At 37.2% G+C, this 23,315-nt stretch overlaps 1 protein-coding gene across 4 annotated transcripts in view; it reads right to left on the reverse strand.

Annotated features, from left to right (window-relative positions):
• Positions 1 to 23,315, reverse strand: part of SIK2 (salt inducible kinase 2) — a 123,221-nt gene that overhangs the window by 42,363 nt on the left and 57,543 nt on the right. For all 4 annotated transcript variants that reach the window (XR_009220767.1, XM_058545244.1, XM_058545246.1 and 1 more), the window contains one exon: positions 1,192 to 1,353. Coding sequence is in view for 3 of the 4 variants with exons in the window: in XM_058545244.1 (XP_058401227.1) it covers positions 1,192 to 1,353 (162 nt within the window). In the remaining variant the exon portion in view is untranslated. The remainder of the gene's footprint in view (positions 1 to 1,191; positions 1,354 to 23,315) is intronic.

Genomic DNA, 23,315 nt, shown 5'->3' on the forward strand with positions numbered 1-23,315 from the left:
CTGCCAGAGATAGACATCTTTCTAACATGCAAATCTCATCATGATATTCCAGTCCCACTTTAAAATTTTCAATAGTTTACACTCCCTATTGCCTAGAGAATAAACTTTAAAATCTTTTTCATGGCATTCAAAACTTTTCATATTCTGGTCTTAACCTACCTGTGAGGTCCTCCTATGTCAATCCCCCATGCCTGTGGATTTTACATTTAACCAATATTGAGCTATAGTTCCCCACCATTCCAATCTTAGTCTCTTCCTCTCTCTTATACCTGTGGTAGTTACACAGTCTGCCCACCTGTCTGCAATATCCTACTTCGGTTTATCTTCCTGGCAAGCTTCTAACCCATCTCTCAAGCCTGAGTTCAAATAGTTACTTCTCCATAAGCTGCCCTGACTCCTCAGGTAGACTGACGTTCCTCACCTATCTTCCTATTGCAGTTTGTACAAATATTTGTGCACAACTATCATATTTTATTTTAATTATTCTTATCTCTCCACTAGACTTTTAAGATCAGAGGAAATGACTTCTTGATTGGTATCCTCAGTATCTAGTGTAGCACAGTACCTGGCACATAAATATTTGCTGACCGAATGAGAGTTTTGACCAGGTGGATAAAGAAACTTGGAATATAAAATAGAAAGGTTTTTACAATTGTGAAAAGGGTAGGAGGAAAACTAGCAAAGTAATCTCTACTCTTAATCTCCATGTCATAAATCCAAGCCCTTCAGTATCAGAGCAAGGCAAGGTGCTTTTGTGTCTTAAATATTTCTCATTCTACTTCCATCACCTCCTTGGTCTTTTTCCTGTCTGTAACCTCTCTGCAGCCACCAGCCATAATTAGGCAAGCAGGGTACAGCACCAGCAACCTCCACTGCTCTTCTAGCCCTGTCAGTACCTCCAATCACTCACACACACAGACAAATGTACCTCCTCCTGCAGAGCGCCACAAAGAGACCTGGACACAAATCAGACCCCAGTTACAGTCCTGCTGCTGTGTATATTAATAATGAACTTATTTCCCTTACTTTTCATTACACATAGAACTAAGGAAATGAATAAAATACACTTTGAGAAAGCTTAATGTCATCGGTAGAAATGCTCCTGAACCTCTGCCTGCAGCTCTGTCTCCGCTCACACCAAGCGCAATGGCTCACATCCAATCAAGTTAGGGCCAGCTGCCTCCCAGTTACCTGCTATTTTGATATTCATGTTGTTATCCAGCAGGAGATTTTCAGCCTTGAGATCACGGTGCACAATCTTCCGACCGTGACAGTAATCAACAGCAGACAGGATTTGCCAGAATTTGCGCCTGGCCTCAGACTCATTTAACCGGCCATGATTAGCAAGGTAGTCTGTAAAAGAAGAGAGAATTTAGAATTATTCACCAAAAAACCCCCCACTATTAGTATTCATGATTTTTTCCTCAAAAAGCTTTTATAATAAATAAGAGTTAGTGTTCAAGTAACATGCTGTTTTCCAAGTTCCTTGCCTTGAGAAAAGTAATTTCAATGATATTTCACTGGAATCCAGATAACTGGAGAGAACCCAAGACCAGACAATAGCCACTGGCATAATATTTACAATACAAGATGCTTTTTTTTTGTTTGTTTTTTTGTGAGGAGGACCAGCCCTGAGCTAACATCCAATGCCAATCCTCCTCTTTTTTTTTTTTCGCTGAGGAAGACTGGCTCTGGGCTAACATCTGTGCCCATCTTCCTCTACTTTATATGGGACGCTGCCACAGCATGGCTTAACAAGCGGTGCGTCAGTGCGCGCCCGGGATCCGAACTGGCGAACCCCGGGCCGCTGCAGCGGAGTGCGCGCACTTAACCACTTGCGCCACCGGGCCGGCCCCCAGGATGCTTTTTTATGCCTAAGCACTCCCTCTGTTCTTTTGTTGAAAAATTTATTAAATATTTTTCCTAACCACATTTTAAAAATAAAATTTATGTAAAACAAAGAACATGAATCAATTCTCTGACACTCCACTAGACAAGAGATGTCTTTCTTTTAAACAATCATTTTATGCAATTATATAAATCACCTGTAATGTGAGATACAGGGGTCCCTGGCAGTAGCTTAAATAATTCACACTCTGTTCTCCTGTTCAATGGAGCAATTCTGATCTACCCAAGAATACGCAGACTTGTTCTCTAAACCAAACACTGTCATGAGAACCACATTTCTCTAAACAAATATACTTTGCAAGATAGGTTAGCTTTCTTTGTTGCAATTTATAATCTATTGAAACAGCTTACCTGAAAATTAATTCTGCATATGTTTACATGAATTTGATAAAACTAAACATTACAACTCATTCAAGTTTCACTTAAAGATCTAAAAGGCCTCTGAAACGATCTTTTGAGGGAGAGGGAGTCAATACAAACCTTGAAAGCCTTTTCGATTTAAGATTATTTTCTCAAGTAAGGAACTGCATGAGTGAATCATTATTCAGTCACCTTCACACATTTTCTGCTCTAGGCTATGTGGTTTACTGGTTTTTAAATCCCATGCCCTTGGCTCATGCCATCTTCAATATTTATTATAAAATTTGCCAGCATTTGTACAGCACTTTACAGTTTATAAAGCATGTTCATATCATAGTATCTCACTTAATCTTCCTAAAAATTCTCTATGATAACTATTACTCTAATTCCCATTTTATAGATGAGGAAGCTGAAGATCAGAGGGATTAAGTATCCGGCTGAATTCACACAATTGGTAAGTGAATGGCTGATCTGGAAATAGAGCCTTTGACTGATTTTTTTTTTTTACTGTATCAAGTTTCTTTACTAGACTCTTGCTGAAATTCTAACTATTCTTTCAAAACCCTGTTCAAATGCCACTTTACATTTGTCCCTTAAACAGACTCTTATCACATCCAGTAGAAATAATCTCTCTTCTCTGAACTCCTCATCACTTACAACACACTGTCTCACACTTTATCTGCATGTATATCATAAACATCCCAACATGCGCGCACATTTGGGTGTGCACACACACACACAGCCCTTACTCTAACACACTGTATTTTAGAAAATAAAAGATACCTTCATTTAAGATTCCTGAGGATAGGGGCCATATCGTTCTCTTTTGTACTGCCCACATTGCTTAGCACTATGCACAAAACATCACAGGTACAGTACTTATTAAATACCTAGCTGATTAAAGTCTTATCATGGATGGTACCATGAACCTTTCCATCAATAGTATTATAAAAATGTGGAGTGGCGCTATACTCTACACTTTATAGGCTTTAAATGTAAGCAGACATGTTGTATATTCTTCTGTATCTGCTATTATCACAAACTGAGATGATCAGCTTGTCACAGCTTCCCTTTGCCTTTACAGAGCCCACACAGTTGCCATTCATAATTCTGAAGGAGAAAAAAGGATCCCTTAAGAAAAAATAGGTAGAATTTTCGGTCATCAGAGTGACTATGTCTAAGTAAAAGGGCAAGTAGATAATGTGCTTTCTATTCCAAGAGTAAACCAGAGACCAATTTCTATAGTAGATGAGCTGGGAAATCCATAAGAGTTGGACCCTCGGGCAAACTCTTCCTCGGGGAATACCACATGTTTTCTGTAAGGGATTATCTTTTGGCTAGTTAGTAATATCTTTCTTAAGATTCCACACCAAATGCCAGTTATACAGTATCACTAAATGAGAGAATTTTTTCATAGACAAATGATTGACTTCTCCAGATAGACAAAATTTCTTTCTGTTGAAAATACTGAGTTAATGTGGGCCAATGGAAAAGATTTTTGAGATCTGGCAACACAGAGAAACCTAACGATCCAATGTGAATAAGTACAAGTTAATATATATGGAAAAAGAACTCAAACTACTGCTTATAAAATGAATCCTGGAAAGCACAATAGAATCTACAGTAGTTGGTTGTTTTCCGAAGCAATCAGTCCAAACTGGCACTACCACAACCAAGGGGAAAGAAAAGCCTTGAAGCTTGGCAGGAAGGGTATTGTATGAAAAACAAAGGTATGGTATATCGGAACCTAAAATTACCAGGTAAAGCCACAGTCATCACATGTGAATAATTATATAACACACTGTGAGAAAAATGACAACGTCCATGTTCCAGAGACTATGAGAGTCTTTAAAGAGGTGGTTTTTTCACTCATTAAGCAAAAATCTCAGCAAGTGTTTCAGCATATCTGTGATCTTCCCCATTCTTTATGATTTCTGCAGGGTAGGCATCCCCGAAAACTATACCATTTGCTGAGAAAGCAGTAACAGAACTTACTGAGGTAAAAACCCGTGGCTGCAAATAACATCAGTTTAGGTATACATCATCCCCCGTGAGGGGCGTTGCTATCACTCCAAGCTCAGATTAATGCACATGGTCCTCAAGACAACATGTAAAAAGCACACTCATGTTTCACATTAAAAACTTTACTTAATTATGGTTACAGAACAAACTTACAAGTGTAATAGCAATTCTCTATACTAATTGTCTATGTGGGTATTTTTAATGAATGGATCCAGTTAAAAAAAAAATTCTTTTTTCCCATGTTTACATTTGTTCTGATTGTTAAGTGAAATGTAATTTAATGTTTGTTGATTTTAACAAAAAAACTTTTAAGGTTATATTTTGTATGTCCTTCCCCCCATTTTGCTTTTTATGTTAATTGATTTTTATTGTATTTTACAAAAATCATGGTCTGTGACAGACTGGACAATTTAAAAAATAGGTCTTTCAATATTGATAATTTGAGAAATACTGGTATAGACAAGTAAACAGTTAATTCAATACACTGTGACAAAGGGTAGCACAGAAATAAATATATCCTAAGACGAGGCCGGCCCCTGGCTTAGCGGTTAGGTGCACGCGCTCCGCTGCTGGCGGCCGGGGGTTCGGATCCTGGGCGTGCACCGACGCGCCACTTGTCCGGCCATGCTGAGGCCACATCCCACGTACAGCAACTGAAGGATGTGCAGCTATGACATACAACTATCTACTGGGGCTTTGGTGGGGGGAAAAAAAAATATCCTAAGAAATATTGTTGCAGAAGTCTTTTAAAATTTTCTCTCTCTTTACTATGAAAGTTTCAAATATACACGAAATGTAGAGAAAATAGTATAATGAATCTCCCAGATTTAAGTTATCAATATTTTGCCATACTTGCTTCATTTATCCTTTTTTTCTTTCATTCCTTTTTTTTTTTTTTAAAGATTTTATTTATTTATTTTTTCCCCCCAAAGCCCCAGTAGATAGTTGTATGTCATAGCTGCACATCCTTCTAGTTGCTGTATGTGGGACTCGGCCTCAGGATGGACGGAGAAGTGGTGCCTCGGTGCGCGCCCGGGATCCGAACCCGGGCCACCAGCATCGGAGCGCGCGCACTTAACCACCAAGCCACGGGGCCGGCCCATCTTCTTTCATTCCTCATTATTATTATTATTATTATTTTTATTTATTTATTTATTTTTTTGCTGTAGTAACCCTAAAGCAAATCTTGGCATCATTTTGTTTCACCCTAAATACTTTTGTATCTATCTCTAAAAAAATGACATGTTATTACATACCTACAATACCATTATCACACCTAACAAAATTAACAATTCCTTGATATCATCTAATACTCGGTCTGAATCCAAATCTCCCCAGTTGGCTTATTTGAATCAGGATTCAAACAAGATGTACATTTTGTATTTGCTTATTTTGTATTTGCAGCCTTTTTACTCTGGAACAGTCCCGTTCTCCTCCCCCCCTTTTCTCATGCCACTGACTTGAAGAAACTGGGTTGGTCATCCTACATTCTGGTATTGTCCTTTGCTTCCTCATGAGATTGTTTAACTTATTCTTCTCTCTCTCGTATTTCCTATAATTTGGAATTCAAGTATAAAGAACAGAATAGATTCGGGTTTAATTTTTTTGGAGCGTGACAAGAATATATTATAGGTACATCTACTTAGAGGAATAAAACATCTGGTTCTCTCGCTTTTAGGAGTGCTAAGATTGATCAATGAGTTCCGGGGGTGATAGCTTGATCCTTCAATTAAATCACTCTTTCTCCTAATATCATGGTTCTCAAATTCCAGTGTACATCTTAGAGGACTTGTTACAACAGATTACTGGGACCTACCTCGAGTTTCTGATGTAGTACGTGTTGGAAAGGCCCAAGAATTTATATACTTTTTAGACGTATCCAGGTGATGCTTAAGATACGAGACCAGGGGCCACACTGAGAACCACAGCACTAATTTTAGCATTCATTGGTGGCTGTACCTTAATCACTTCATTAGGGGTTGCAAAATGGTGATTTTCTAATTTTTTATTCCTGCCACATTTATTAGCTGAAATTATTCTGTTGTCAATTAGGGCTATTTAGTTATCCTGAAATACAACTAAAAGAGGTCAGGAAGGTTGAATGTTTAACTCTTCCTCCTTAAGTACCAATTTTCAGAGTAAGGGGTTGGGGCACACTAACTACCTCCAATGATAACTATTAAGATTTGTATGTTTGCTTATTTTTTTTAAACTTTAAATAAGCTTTCTTTTTCTCCTATTTTTTAGCTTTTTTCTTTCTTTTATGATTCTCTTAAGTATCATAATGAATGCATGAATTTATAGATATTCAATTTGTTTCAATCAACTACAGTCATTGTTTTGATGCTCAAATTTTCCCATCTTTGACCAATGAGAACCCCTTTATACTGTTTTTTGTTTTTTAACATGACCACGGAAATATTCAATATCCTTTGCTTTCTGGCATAACAGAAATGTCTCATGCTTATTTTGAACACTTCCTGCCCCAAACCTGCAATCAGTCATTTTTCCAAGAAGCCTTGGTTCTTTTTACTGGGGAATGGTATCCGGATGCTCAGGGTGCTTTCTACTGCTGGGTTGGTACCGTTTCTAAGTCTTTTCAGGGACAGAGCTAGGAAATAAGTACTCTTAAAAAGAAAAAAATAATGAATTCATTCCATTTCAAATTTAACATTATAGGAATTACTTTTCTTTGATTTTTACATTTGTATTTCTTTTTCTCTTACGTATAAGATCCTGGTTCTTAACATTAACATAAATTACTTGTTTTATTCCGTGATACACATGAAATAGTTTCAAAATAGCTATACTATATTACTACTAACAAAAAAATTACTGGATGAAGTTTAAAAGTTAACATTTCTTTGCATGTCTTTTTATCTTGAGATTATACTGTCCTAAGAATGTACAATCAAAATACTATGTTAAAGTTACTTGAAAAGCTATCTGCATGCTGTCTTGCTGACATGATATAAGATAGCATGTTTATGTGTTTTTTCAAATATTAGGGATTATTTTTCTTTCTCCTGTTTGATTTAACTTTATTTTTGGAATATGTAAAACATTTACCTGATCTGATGTTCAATATTATGCCAAAGTTAAAACTATGAATAAGATATAGCCCGAGAAGTCTTGCTTCCATCCCTCTCTTCCTCTCCCTAGAGGTAACTGTGTTTATCTGTTTTTGGTTTATCCTTTCTGTGCTTCATTTTACACATGAAAATACGTACACATAATTGCATTCTCCCCACTTCTTACACAAAAAAATTTATCTTTTTTCACTTCATAGCAGTACATAGAAATATTCTATGATGTAAATTCCTTTCACATCATTGCAGGTACTTTTAGCATTTAATAGTATGGTGCTAAGAATGAAGGTTCAGGAGTCAGGCTGCCTGGGTTCAAATTCTGTCTTCACATTTGCTAACTATGTGACCTTGAGAAAATTACTTAACCTTCCCAAACCTCCATTTGCTAATCCAAAAATGGGGATAATAATTGAATCCACCTCACACGGTTATGTGAAGATTAAATGGAAAAAGGCAATTAAAAAAGAAAAAAACCTCTTCATGGTACCTGACACATATAAGTACTCAAAAATGTTAGCTGCTATTATTTTAACTATGATTATTACTACTGTTGTTGTTGTATTATCAGGGGTTGACTCAGGCTACCTTCTCTTCCTAACTACTCTCTACTCATCAGCCCCTTATGATATGGTTTCTATGTTTCACACTCCATTGACATTGCTTTAAAGTCACTGACGTTGGCTAAAGCCAATTACCTTTTCTCCGTTCTCATCTTCTATTACCTTGCAATTATATTTTATACTTAATTGGTTTCCAAAATAAATATCTCTCCCTGTTGATTCCGTATTTATCTGATTTTCCTTCATCTCTTTCACTAATTGGCTCTTCTTTCTCTTCTAACCACATAAAGCTACCTCAGTCTAGTTCTAGCTAGCCCCTGCCTTTCTTTTTCTATACTCCTTCCCTCATAGAATTAATCTCAACTATCACCTTCTTGTGGATAACCTGCAATCTGCTTCACTTTAGCTGGATGATGTCAGTTCTCTTTCAGATTCTTCTCATTGAGTGCCCGTCTCAGGGATGCCTCTTTAGCCACTCCAGCCAAGATACGTCTTAACACTCTGGCCTAGGACCTTCTGGTCACAGATTTCATTGCGAATCTAATGAAAATTATACTTATATGCAAACACACACATAAAATTTTATATGCAATTTCATAGAGGTCTCTAAAATCTTAGGTTTAACCAAGGTTAGGAAACTCTACTTTGGGGAATTTCATTCATTGATCAGAATTTTTATAAAATTAACCTCCACATTTGTTAAATGCATTTGACTTTTCAACAGTTACTCAATTGTATATCTACAGAGAATTTCTTTCTGCTACTGCAGTAGTATCAAGACTGATACTCATCTTTCCTTTTATAAACTTCATTACTACCGTCTAAGTCACTATAGCTATAATCTTACAGTCATTCAACCTCAAAAATTCAAGAGTCATCTTTTACCAACTCTTAAATTAAGTATAGCTGAAGCCCCAATAAGTAGGTTTCAAGTTATATAGATTTAAGTTTTATATAGTGTAATTAATCAATGTTTTCACACTGCATTTACAGATAATAAGTCTAGATTTTATAGCACAGTGACTGACACATAATAAATGCTCACTAAATGTTAGCTGCTATCATCATCATCATCATCATCATCACCACCACCACCACCTAATGGCATCCTTTCTCTTCCCCCGGGGATAAAGGGCAGCTTTCCCAGCATCCTATCAAAGTAGAGAAATCCAGCCAATTGAGTTTCCTTAAGTTTCAGGGATGTCAGAATCTTTGAATGACTACCTTTAAGCTTAATATTCTCCAGTCAGAAATTATTAGCATCCCTTAAAGCTGGAGCTGAGTAACAGTCCAGAAGATTAATAATTTATGCAATTAAATATTTAAGGTTATGTTAAAAAGATTTAATTTGTAATTTCATCAATTTGTAGTTTGGGAGTAAAGTAAAAAGGCTGATGCCAATTGAATATTTTATGCTTAAATAGCCTATAAAAAACACCCCACCTCAGATAATTAAATCTTGGTCAGAAATTCCTAACCCACAAATTTGCAAAGACTTCACATTTCTAATTACTAAACTTGAAGAGAAATAACGTTTTCAGGAGTATGACCACTATGAACCCTGAGGTTCCAATAAGGTAATCAAAATTGGTTCATTTGTTCTCTTCAGAATATTTTGAAGATCCATTGTTTTCAACACCCATATTCAAATCTCTACTCATCTTTTGCTCTAACATTTCTTTCCTCTAATCGGTACAAAATGTTACTGTAAAACAAAACTCTATCTTACTGTAGATCAGGACTCTGGTCTTTGTCAACTTAGATTGTGCTGGTTCTAACCAATCACTCTTGGATAAAATATAACTAAGAAAGGAAGGCCCATTAAATAAAGTAAAACCTGAAAAACATTTTTTAGCACATTAATACATGTACCCCCTTACACTGTGAACACTAATAGAAAATGAATTAGGTGTATGATCTATATTGAATTAGGATAACACGGGTTATCCTAATTTTAAGTATTAGATTATAATATTACTTACAATATTAAACTACATTAAACTTTTAACTTTGAGACACATTTATGAATATTTAACTATAGATTTTAAAACATTTTGCTTTTTTCTGTTTGTTTTTGTAAGTATATAATCATTTCAAATTGTGTGTTTGACAAAAATTAAAGGAAATTGTCGCTCGCGGTATACTCTGGCACTTTAATTGTGCTTTCAGCAATTTCCCTACATTAGACTGTTCGCATCTGTTAAGACTCTGAATCAGTTCTTCAAGCTATGTGAAACTACTGAAGCAAACCATAGTCTTCTAAGATGAGTTTTCAGTTATATAGCTTAAGTTTTAAAGATTATTTATAATCAACTGCTGTACTATATGTTCGTTTTCAGCAACAAATAAACGCAAATATGGTCAAACTTTTCTGATCATTATTTATAACCCCCACATAGAAGCCAAAAGGTTCTGTATCGTCAGTATCTGACGATAGTAACATATATCAAATAAACAAATCACTTCAAAAAATTTTCATATCTTGAATAAAATATATAAGAAAAATAAATTTCTGATTTCTTTGTACCTAGGGAGATATAATAGAAGTTCTGGAGTCAGACAAGCCTGATTCTGAATGCTGTTTCTATTTCTCACTGCTATGTGACCTTGGACCAGTTATTTAGGCCCTGGATTTCTCTGATTTCTCAGTAATAAACCCCAAGTTTTGTTCTTTGGGGGAGGGTCCTAGCTTAAACTGTTCCACACATGAATTCTAACTTGATAGCAAAAAACCTTTTAAGACTGTTTTATTTCTACATCTATCCTATTGGCTTCTGTCCATATACAGCAATTTCTTTATCCTGTTGCATGAAAATATCATGCTGTCTGCAGTGTCTAATAAGAGTCTAGTAGTTACAACACAAAATATGCATTAGAAAAAAACTTATATTTCCAATTTTGAAACATTTAATAGGGCAAATCAAGCAAGAAGGCTTGTAAAAATAAACATGTACAAAGAACATGATTTTTGGCCCATACGTGTACAGATCTTAAAAACACACACACCCCCCTCAGCTATGAATCAGAATAAAATCAATTACAAAAGAATAATGAGCAGAGTACCACACGACTACTTGGGCCTTCAATTGTACTGATTCTCTTCAGGTCAATCTCAAAGCACAATGCTTTCTTCCTCATGGAATCAAATTAATGAAGAAAGTTAAACTTTATTGTGAGTTTAAAGTGTAAGAGTCATTCATTTATTCATTCATTCAACGAATACTTGAGTGACTTCTTTGTGTCAGCCATTATGCTCAGCACTTTGCCCTCAGGAAACTTCTATTTGGGTGAAGGAAAGGACAATAAATAAGTAGACAAATAAAAGTTGTAATTATGGAGAGCCAGGGAACTAGGGTGATCAGTTGGAAAGTATGTGGGGGAGGCCACTTTAGATAGGGTGATCAGCAGAGGCCTTTATGAGCAGGTACTATTTCAGCTGAGGAGAGGCATTCAAAGAACAGACATAGCACACTCATGAAACCAGAAGCACACCAATGAGGCTAGCATAAACAGCAATGAAGAGGGGGAGGCAAAGGATGAAACTGAAGAAGTGAAAGTCAAACTCTGCAAGAATTTAGAAGCTTAAGGAGAGAGTCTGTATTTTAAAATACTGGGAAACCATTTAATGGTTTTAAGTAAGTGAGAGACCTGATCTAATTTACATTTTTAAAGCACTTAAAAATAATCTGAAACTGTGAACTCTATGTTAATAAGCTGTACGGTTCCATTAAGCAAAAATTCAAACAAACGATGTAAGCACCCCTATGGGAATGGTCCTGATAGCTGATGAGAGAGCCACAAGGAAATAAAATTCAGTCCCTAATGCAAACAAATTTATAATACACACAAGACAAGAAAGTTAAACAATAAAAACTTGAACCAACCCTTCAAGACAATAATAGAAGAGATGTCATGAGGCAATACTGGCTCATAGACATAAGATGAGATACTGTCTGAAACATCATAAACTCTCTTAATATAATTTCAGAACAATAGCTGTGTTTTCTTACTGATTTTGATATATGTAGTAACATTTCATTAACTGTCTCAGAACTGTTTTTTAGGTAGTAATTTTTTAAAACACTATGTCAACTGAATAGCCAAGGAAAGTGCCCAAAGTCATATTTAATACTATCATATGATGATGTCATCTTGATGGCATTAAACATTCCAGACGATTCCCTAGATAGGTATTTTCATCTCACCTATTTTTATCATCTCTACTGGACCTCAAAGTCTGCTGTGAATTATTTCTGAGTAATGAAGATGACTGGACTGATAAATGAGTCACTCTAAGCTGAACTACTGATGTTGTGTGCTATTTACTCAATTTATGGTAGTGTTATAATAATATTTATATATGCAATCTGGTCACACTTCTAACACATTCTTTACACAGATAAATACATCCAGATAGCTATTTTGATATGCAATTATTTCTTAAGAAGGAAAGAAATATAGTCCAAAGAATAGACTATGGTTTACCAAACCATGCAATTTTTAGGAATTAGAATTCAAATGCCAAACCTGGAGAATAAGATGCTGATGATAAAGGAAGCAAATTTGTTAATTTCAATATTTTGGTTTCTGTATATATGTACTCTAAAGATACATTTTTAGCAAATACTTGAGATCTAAGATATTGTCATCATTCACTCATAAATCTAAGGGCAAATATATTTCTTTTATTTTTTCATTGAGTTCTTCAGGTGAATTGAGAGTGGAAAACAATGAAGCCAGGCTGGATTGGTTCATTCAGAAACAGGCACAGAGCACTCAAGAGTGTAGATTAAGTTGTGCTGAGTAAGAACAATTTTTCAATGAAGCTCTTGCAATAAAGTTAGTTAAATAGCAAATCGAGTTTCTTGGGCAAACAAGTTCAGGAAAAGTCAAGCTCCTTAGTTTATCAGCCAGTGGCTTAACTATGATGCATGTTTCCTGGGGTCCCACACAGTAAATAATAATGACATTGTGAAGTCACCTATCAGAGACGAGAAAGGATAATAGTGAAAGGGAAAGGCTAGCTGGAAAAAATAAGACCCTAGCTATTTGCTCAACTATTTGGAAATCAAAGAGGCCAGTTAATTCAGTAACAAACTAACATTACAAGGTTGAAATGTTTCTGTGGTAGATTTTTGTTCCCATTTCCTCACTCCCTCCCTATAACAGGATTAAATATCCATACCCCCTGCTGTGGGACTGCAATGCCTCCCAGTAGAATACGTGGTGTTATATTCCTGCCCTATTGCTCTTGGTCTTGGTCATGGGGAATGTGTGTGGTCTGACTTGATCTCTTGTGTTTCTACCATCTACCATGAGAGGAACATGCCACTGAATAAGAGAAATGTGGAGCAGATCTGAACCCAACCTACAACCTGAAATAGAGCCACCCCAGCTGACCCACAGACAAAAAATATTTGTTGATGTAAATCATTGAATTGTGGAGTTGTCTGTTATGTAACATTATCACAGCAGAAATATGACTGATAAAATTTCCTAAATACTAGAAAAGAGAGGTTTGCTCAGCTATAAAATGAACTACAATTGCACAAAGAAATCTTTTGAATATTTTTACCATACATTTTTGTGATATTTTGTGTTCCTTACTACACATGCACTTGTATTATTTTTACACATCTAGATGACATCTTTAGTTATCAAAACCAACCTGACTGGCCTTGAACAACTGGTTGGGGACTGTTCATGTAGACAGTATTAATTATTGGCTCTATTATGTAAGATGATATAAAAAAGACTAGTCTGGTTTCCTCTCAGAGGAGGTCACTTGATCACTTTTTCCAAGCCAGTTAGCACCTAGACTTACCCACTGCCTCCTAGTTCCAGGTTCAATGCTGGGAAAGGGAGACAACTGTTAGGTATGGTTCTGAAGAACCAATTATGATTCAATTCCAAAGGAAGATAAAATAGACAGAGGGGTTAGTTATAACTAACTAGTAAGTCCAGGGAGTAAAGAAGATAGCTCCAAAACAACATGGACTAACCTTGAAAACACTGGGCTCTATTCTCAGCGCTTCCACAAATCACTTAATCTTTCTAGGCTTCAGTTTCTAAATATACTTAAATATAACTTAATATACTTAACATAACTTCTAGGTTGCTTTTTAATTCAATATTCATACTTCAATGGATATCAGCTTTGTATAAAAATGTGACTTCAAATTTCCCCTTGGTTTATTAAAAAATAATTTTTTATTGTGGTAAAATACACATAAAATTTCCATCTTAACCATTTTTAACTGTACAGTTCCCCCTTGGTTTATTTTTGTCTCATCTCTTTCTCTGTAATTTCAGGTACAAAAATCTTTGGGGCACTTATTTTAGGACTGGAGAGAAGTCAGATGTATTGAGGTGGCAGCTCTGAAACTACTACTCACTCAGCAGTGAGGCTGAAAGGACAGAATCCTGACGGAAAATGACTGCTAGAAGCCAGAAGAAAACAGACCAAATCCAAGAGACCCCGAGGAAAGATAAGAGGTAAATGGGCAGTATTCAGGGATCTAACACAGGCAGGAGAGCCTGTATCGTACCTCTGGTAGTTTTAGAAAACAAGATCTGACATTTCATAAAGCTAGTAGTAGTGTGCCAAAACAAGAGTACTCAGAGTGACAGAAGTACAGTTAAATGAAAGAGTGGACATTAAGGCCTCTAACCATGTAGCTAATTAATAAACGTTTCTTTTCAACAACAGAAAAAGAAACTGTAAGTGCTTATGAAACCTGCTGGTTCTAAGAATTTAGCGTGATGGCCCTGAATAACAGAGGAACAGGTATAGTCTTGAGCAAAGTTTTCTTCTGTGGCCTTTGAAAGATTAATATTTGACAAAGGACATGACTTCACAGAGATGGGTTTGCAGATTCAACTCTTACATTTAATGATGTCTCCAGGTGGTTTAAGTGGCTAATCTTAAGTGGTTAACCAGGAAAGAGATTAGCATAGGTTTTAATCATTACTCTTAAGAAAACCAAACACACTATTACCAGGTACTGCTGACACACAAAAGTTTAAAATAAAGCACTCTAAGATACAGTTTGGTACCTTTCTCACTAATCCTTAAATTTTGCTAAAGCCAGAGTTTAAACTAATAGTGATCAGATCTACAGTTTAGAAAGTGTCTTATGTCAAAGCTCCATATCCACCAAAGTTAGAACGTGGCTCTACAACTTGAAAGATATTAAAAGTCCTTGTATCCTCTCACAGGTGTTGTTGTCCATAGATTTCAGAGCAAGAGTTTTCTGATTACCTTGTTGTTGTTTAGTTAGCAGTTCCTCAACAATTTCTGACATATCTTTCTAATCAATGTTTTCCACCCTCTTGTTCCTTCCTCTTTGAGTGGAAGGAAAAAAGAATTCAATGGTAAATCCATTTTGCTTTCTACAAATTTGTTAAGACATGCTAAATCTAATCACTATTTAGCCAATTATTACAAGAGGGTCAACAATAAAAAATAAATTGATTCCTTTATAATTTTGATTGTGTACTTAAAAAATTGCCACTCTAAGGTTTAGGAAACATCTCAGGCACAGGCAAAGAATATTCTATTGGAGTTTACCAAATCTCATAATACAAGGGCCTTTTATTTATTTTTTTTGTGACGAAGATCAGCCCTGAGCTAACAACCATGCCAATCCTCCTCTTTTTGCTGAGGAAGACTGGCCCTAGGCTAACATCTGTGCCCATATTCTTCCACTTTATATGGGACGCCGCCACAGCATGGCCTGACAAGCAGTGCCTGGTGCGCACCCGGGATCTGAACCCGGGCCACCAGCAGCAGAGCGTGCACACTTCACCACTACACCACGGGGCTGGCCCCACAAGGGCCTTTTAGAGCTATGTAACTCCAAAAGGAGCTAAAGTAAAGCCTTGGGGAAATTCTGAGCTTGCCTTATTTTTAATTTAAAGTCCATCATGCACTTGTATTACTAACAGTTCAAATAAAATACCTTATGTACTGTTCAAATATTTGTGGACCATTAAGCTTTTCTATAAATAAGGATGTCTATTAACCAAACAAATTGGAAAAAGCCAGTGACATCTGTCAATGCCTTTGGATTTGATCCTTTGAAATTTACAGGATTAAGCAATCAGTGCCAGCATGGATTTACCATTCACATGCAGTGAGTTTCTGGCTTTATGTTTCCTAAAGAAAATTTCATCTTGCAGATCAAGGACAAAGATTTAATTCACAGCATTTTCAACTACTATAATTAGGTTGCAGTTTGTGCCAAGAAAGGAATGAGGCTTTATCAAATATACGTATTCCCATAACACACAGATAAAAGGTAGAAAAGATACTTGGGGAACTGAGAATGTGGAGCAGGGTTTGCAAATGTTGTCTCTGGTCAGTGAGAAACGGACAGCCAAGATCAGAGACGATGGTAGGGGGTTAAAGAAATGATGCGTTCAAAAGGCAAACCAAAGTTAAGGTCTGATGACCATAAAGTCATCATGGCTGGGTAAATTACCATAGCCAGAATACCACAAAGAGATTAACATCTTAACTGCTAGTTTACTAAGAAGTTTTCCAACTCAGTTTATTAGGAATTTTTTTTGTGGGAAAATATTTCTAATTTTATATGGAAGTCAAAATGAAAGAGGTTTTCATTATAATTATTTTGATGAAACATAATTCCATAAAGCTAGAATATTGTCTATGCAGAATTATTAATAGCAACTATTTTTATGAGGACTGTCATGTCTTAGATACAGGTAGATTCTGATAGGAACAAATTTACATATACAAATGTACTTCCCCCCCTTCTCTCCAAACTCTTAAGTTTAGTTCTATTCCAGTCAAAAATGAGACCAGACCTACCTAGAAGCAGAGAGAAAAAGACCATGTATGTGAGTCATAATAAAGGAATTAACTGTAATTTTTGTTCTCTTTCAAACTTGTTTTATACATTTCCTTCCTAATTTACCTATCAACGACTTCTTCATTCATTAATAAAATATTTGGCACCCTGACCTCTAGCCTCATCTATCAACTGCCTACTCACCAACTCCTCATGGATATCTAATATGCATTTTAAACTTAACATGCCCCAAACAGAACTCTTGATCATCTCTCCTAAGCCTGTACCTTTCTCAATCTTCCAAAATCAGGAAAAGTCCATTCTAATCTTAGAGTCAATGTTGAGATCCTTTTCTCTCTCCACATCCAACCCGTCAGCAAATCTTGTCAATTCTAATGTCAACATATGCCTAGAATTCCACCATTTTTATTCACCTCCATCATTCCTCCTCTAGTCCAAGCCACCATTATCCCTTGCCTGAACTATTACAATAGCTTAACTGGTTTTCCTACTTCTATCCTTGTCTCCCTGTCTTCTATTCTTGACCCAGTAGCCAGAGTGATCTTTAGAAACATTTTTTTTTTGGTGAGGAAGATCTGCCCTGAGCTAACATCTGTGCCAATCTTCCTCTATTTCGTACATGGGTCACTGCCACTACATGGCTGACGAGTGGTGTATGTCTGCGCCCAAGATCCGAACCTGCAAACCTGGGCTGCTGAAGTGCAGCACGCCAAACTTAACCACTACGCCACGGGGCTGGCCCCGAGAAACATTTTTATATATCATGTCAGTCCTCTGCCCAGAACCCAGCAGTGGCATCCCATATCACTCAGAGTAAAAGCCAAAGTCTTTATCATGGCTGAACAAGGCCCTAAATGATCTGAAACCGAAAACATCTTTGATTAAATTAAAATAGTTGACTCAAAAATTATACAATATAATGAACTGTTGACTGGTCATAGCTCAGAACTAAGGCACGTACTCAATGCTGACTATCAAAACCAAGGCCTAACCTTTGACATAGAATTACATTCACAGTTTGCAAAGACACGTGCACAAGTATGTTCAGTGCAACATTATTTAAAATAGCGAAAACCAAGCAACAATCTCAACGTCCATTAATAGAATGGTTAAATAATTTATGGCACATAAGCATACTAAGGAATACTATGAAGCTGTTAAAAAATGTGATGAATCTTTATGTATTCACAGGGAAGGATCTTTCTCGCTCTCATACACACTCCTCACTTTAGTAATTCCAATGTGAGGGCAGTTCCCCACATATACCTGCCTTTGCACAGGCTCTGAATATCGCCACCCTCCTCACTGTACCAATTCCTACCCATTCTTTGAGTCACCTCAGGGTATCACCTCCTAAGGAAGCACTTCCTGACTCCTCTGGTTGTGTAGGACAGGTGCTCAATGTTGTTGACTACACTAAAGGTTAAAAAATACTTACATTTTCTATGTTCTAAAAACTAGCTTGAAACTTCATTCTAAAAATTAAGTGGTGTTTACTCTCTCTTTCCCTCAAATTCAATGTAATTTATTTGCATGTCACAAGTTCTACCACTGATATAGAACTATAGTCTTTCCCTAGCGATCTTAAACAACATGAAAATATAAGTATTTGGGTTTTTTTAGTGCCCTAAAAAAAAACAAACAATGGATAAAACAAACCAGATTACTGAAGTTAGAGGAGGCTAATCAGCCTGCAACTTATGTTGCAAAAGGCTGCTGTTGCTAGTAATAGCCTGAACTTGCTTCAGCTTTTATAAACCACCTCTAATACACAGAGTATCTATCTTTCAGTTACAAAAATATGTGCCTACCAGAAAACAACTTTTAGGCAAATTCCCCCTCCCAACCCTACCAAGGATTTTGATTAATCTTATACTAAGTCAAGAGATAACCTAGAGAAGCAATATCATACCTTAGGAGAGTCCTTAGAAGAAAGTACAAATATCTGAAAGCCTCATGTCCCTCCGCAGCATCAAAATTTAACAAAAACCCCATTACAACTACAATAGCTTTGTGCTTATTCCACATCATGGAGTCAAATCTCTAGCCCCACCAAGATCTCTATGAGGTTGGAGGAGGCAGGGGTGCCAGCCTTTTAAATCTCGGAGATTGCAATAGAAAGCAAAGAAGACAGTTGCTTCAGCATCAGTTAGAAGAGCCTTTATCCTGTCTTCTTCTTGCCAGTGCAATAGTTACATTCACATTTCTCCTCCCCTGGTCTGTTTGGAACTCTCCAAGGTTCTGACCCTTAATGGTGGTCTAGTAACCTAGAGAGCAGCACTTGGAAAACCAAAGCCCATGGAAAACAGAACTGTAGGCTCAGTGGTCCTCTGCCATTTTTTTTTTTTAAAATAATTTTATTTATTTATTTTTTTTCCCCCAAAACCCCAGTAGATAGTTGTATGTCATAGCTTCACATCCTTCTAGTTGCTGTATGTGGGACGCGGCCTCAGCATGGCCGGAGAAGTGGTACGTCAGTGCGCGCCCGGGATCCGAACCCAGGCCGCCAGCAGCGGAGCGCGTGCACTTAACCGCTAAGCCATGGGGCCAGCGCTCCTCTGCCATTTCTAGATCTTGATTCTAATATCTCACACCCACTTGGGCTGTACTCTGATCATTCCATCCCATCCCTGGTCTACACCTGCCTCATACCATCCTGGTACATCACAAAATCCTATGGAATTCCCACAGTATCTGGATCTATTCCTTTCTTCCTTGTTTCAACCATTCTTTCAAGTTCACTATTTTAGAAACAGGGTTCAATGGATTGTGGGAGAAGGGTCAGATTTAATTTAACCTTGATTTGTTTGGTTAGATTAGAGCCAATGCAACTGCAGAAAAAATATTTCTCTCAACACTTTAAATATTTCACTCCACTCACTTTTTGCTTGCTTGGTTTCTGAGGAGAAGATGGATGTACATCTTATCGGCAAAGCGTTTTTTTTTTTCCTCTGGCTTCTTTCAAGATTTTTTCTTTATATGTGATTTTCTGCAGTTTGAATACAGTATGCCTAGGTACAGTTTTCGGGGCCTTTATCCTGCTTGGTGTTTGCTGAGCTTCTATTTTGGTGTCTGACATTAATTTGGGGGAAATTCTCAGTTATTATTGCTTCAAATATTGCTTTTACTCCTTTCTCTCTTTCTTCTCCTCCTCTTTCCCCATTACACATATTTTATACCTTTTGTGGTTGTCCCACAGTTTTTGGATATTCCGTTCCATTTTTTTTCACTCCTTTTTCTCTTTGCTTTTCAATTTTGGAAGTTTCTATTGACAAATCCTCAAGCTCAGAGATTCTTTCCCCAGCCATGTCCAGTCTACTAATGAGTCCATCAAAGGCATTCTTCATTTCTGCTACGGTGTTTTTGATCTCTACCACTTCTTTTTGACTCTCTCAGAATTTCCATCTCTCTACTAATATTACTCATCTGTTTTTGCATGTTGTCTACTTTTTCCATTAGGGTCTCAGCATATTAATTATAGTTGTTTTAAATTCCCAGTTTGACAACCCTAACATCCCTGTCATATTTGAGTCTGGTTCTGATGCTTGCTCTGTTTCTTCAAACTGTGTTTTCTGCCTTTTAATATGCCCTGAAATTATTTGTTGAAAGCCAGACATAATGTACTAGGTAAAAGGAACTCCAGTAAATAGCCTTCAGTGGTGTGGTGGTGAGGTGTAGGGGAAAGAGAAGCATTCTATAGATCTAAAACGCAGAGAAGTGTGGAGTCCCCTCCCTCCCAGGACTGGGGACCCCTGGAGTTTTTAACTCTCAGACTTGTCCACACTGAGCTTCTAGCAATTCATCATTCAGGGCTTCCTCCCCAGTACTGGTTCCCACAGAGGTTTTTGCTTGTGGGCTTCTGCGATGGTAAGATGAGATTCTCTGCATTCGCCTGTCTGTCTCTCCAATGTTGGGGGCAGTGATTTGCCCTGTGACTGCTGATTTTTCAATCTGTTCAGCTTTTTACTTGTTGTTAGGATGGAGTGTTGACTTCCAAGCTCCTTATATGCCAGGTCAGAAATCGGGAAAAAACATTTCAAATGCGTGAATTCCTAAGACTGTCTCCTCCCTCCCAGAAAGTGCTCTGAAGCCCCCAAGCCAAGGAAGAAAAAGAAAAAGATAAGGGTAGATGATGAGCAGCAGTAAGAGTTCTCTTGTTCCAATTACGCCCATCAGAATCACTCAAAGTAATTAGCCCATCATGAGCAAGGAAACAAAAGACAGTTTACAATATCCTGACCTAGATCTCATTTCTCTGACAGGAGGTGTGTGTGTGGGGGGAATGTTTCAAAGAACTGTCAGAATTAACCCCAAAAGAACACCTAGAATCTTATCTCACTCTCTCCTACACTCCAGTCTGCCCAGCACCAGTTTATACTGCCCCAACCTTTTCCTCTGGTGAAAAACAGTCAGAAAACATGATTTCCCCCAAGAAGCTTTGAAAGTCTTTCAAAAACTGTTTCATAGAAAAATAAGGAACAGGACAAGGTTATGCAGAACTGGCTCAAACACTTTACAAGCAGATTAAAGAAGAAAAATTTTGATTTTATTTCTTATGAATTTTGCACGTACTGGATGGAAGGTGGAAGGCAGAAGGTATTATGTGGTGTTTGGTACTGGCCCAGGTCTTCCTCAAATTCCTCCCTAGGGAGAATGCAGGGTTTGGGGGCGGGGCACGCAGAGTGCCATAATGGTTAGAGCACAGGCTCTGCAGTTATAATGCCTGGTTCCAAATCCAATGCTACCACATTTTAGCTCTATGGCCTTAGACAAGCTACTTTTCTGTGCTTTGGTCCTCTCATTGTAAAACAGATAATAACTGTACCTACCTCAAAAGCTTTTTATGAAGATTAAATAATTAGGGTTAAACACTTAAAATAAAACCTGGCACATGGTATCATCAACAGAAATTCTTGTCAACTCCTTAACTTCAAAATTTATCCTGAAGCTGTCTGCTTACTCCACCTGCACCACTACCTCCTGAGTCCAAGCCACCATCATCTCTTGTTTGCACCTTGGCAATAGTTCTAATCAGTCTCCTCATCTCCACTCCAATTCTACTCCAGTCTGTTCTCCAAACAGAAATCACGGTGACCACTTAAAAACTAAGTCACACTATTTCACTGCTCTGCTCAAAATTCTCCAATTGCTTCCAGTATCACTCAGTATAAAATCCAGAGTCCTAACCATGGTCTACAGGGCCTTACATGACCTCGCCCATTCCCTGTCCCTTCCCATGCTTCCTTTCCCCATCTCCTACCATCTCTACCTCACTCTACTCTAGCCACACTGGGTTCCTACCTCAAAGTCTTTGCCTTGCTGTTCCCTCTGCCTAGATATCTACATTGCTTTCTTTCTAACCTAATTCAGGTCTCTGCTTGAATGTCCATTCATCAGAAAGGTCTCCCTCTAACCACTGTCCAGGGACTCTATCTTTACTCTGCTTTAATTTTCTTTTTAGCGCTCTTCATCACTTGCCATTTTGTATATGTTTGTTTACTGTATTTCCTCCTCTCTTAGGATGTAAATCAACTCCATGAGGACAAGGACTTTTAACTTTTTTTTCCTGCATCTCCTGGGTCTAGAACAATGCTTGCCACATAGTTAAAGCCCAATAAATCTTTGCTGAATTAATGAATAAATAAATATTCACTGTTATGATCCCATCTCTGACATCTTCATACCGAATTACTCCAGTAGCTTCCAAACAGTACTTTATGCTTCCAGTCTCTTCTGTCTCCAATGCTTCTTGTACACCACTAGACTATTCTTACTGAAACACTGCATTTGTAATGTTATTCCTCTGCTCAAGAACACTCCACTCTGACCTCGGCAGTTCCTCAGTGTGCAGTGCAAGATGTTAATAAATGTTATGTGAAAGGAGAGACTTGGGGATTAAGAAATTTTGGAAAATACAGGATTAGAGAAGTCTGTGTTATTTTACTACAGAACTTCTCAGAGTCTTTAATTTACTAATGTGCAATGCAAATCTCCTGGAGAAGGATTTAATATTTCTCACAATTTGTAACTACAGAAGGAATCCTTTTTCAAGGAGCAGGTCAAGGACTGGCTATTCTGAAACATGCTGTAGGAAATACTGGCCTGTAGAGGTATCTAAGACCATTTTCAACAGTGGCCATCAGGGCTCTAGATGTCCTTCCTGCTTCCTTTCCCTATCTCTCTTCCACATTCTGTGGGTTCTCTTTCTTACCAACAGAGCTTATTAAGCAAAAAAAATAAGAAAAAAAACAAAAACAAAAAACCCCCCTCAAACTGCAAAGATGTGCATTGACATATATCTTTGAAAAGAATAGTCTTTCTGGGCTTCTAACCTATTTTAGTTTTCCTTTTGATCCATAAATAACCTTGTTCTTCAATGAACATATGTTGTATTTTGAATCTTTTGCTTGCATACTGTATCAAGCAAAGAGAGAGTCTCATAGTAGATACTCAGTATATTTAGATTCATCTTAATAATTAGTATGCACAAATTCAGCAAGATACAGGCCATGCAAAGTGTGACACTCCTTACTAGAAATTAA

This window comes from Diceros bicornis, chromosome 7 (genome assembly GCF_020826845.1).
Source record: "Diceros bicornis minor isolate mBicDic1 chromosome 7, mDicBic1.mat.cur, whole genome shotgun sequence".
Classification (NCBI taxonomy): Eukaryota; Metazoa; Chordata; class Mammalia; order Perissodactyla; family Rhinocerotidae; genus Diceros; species Diceros bicornis.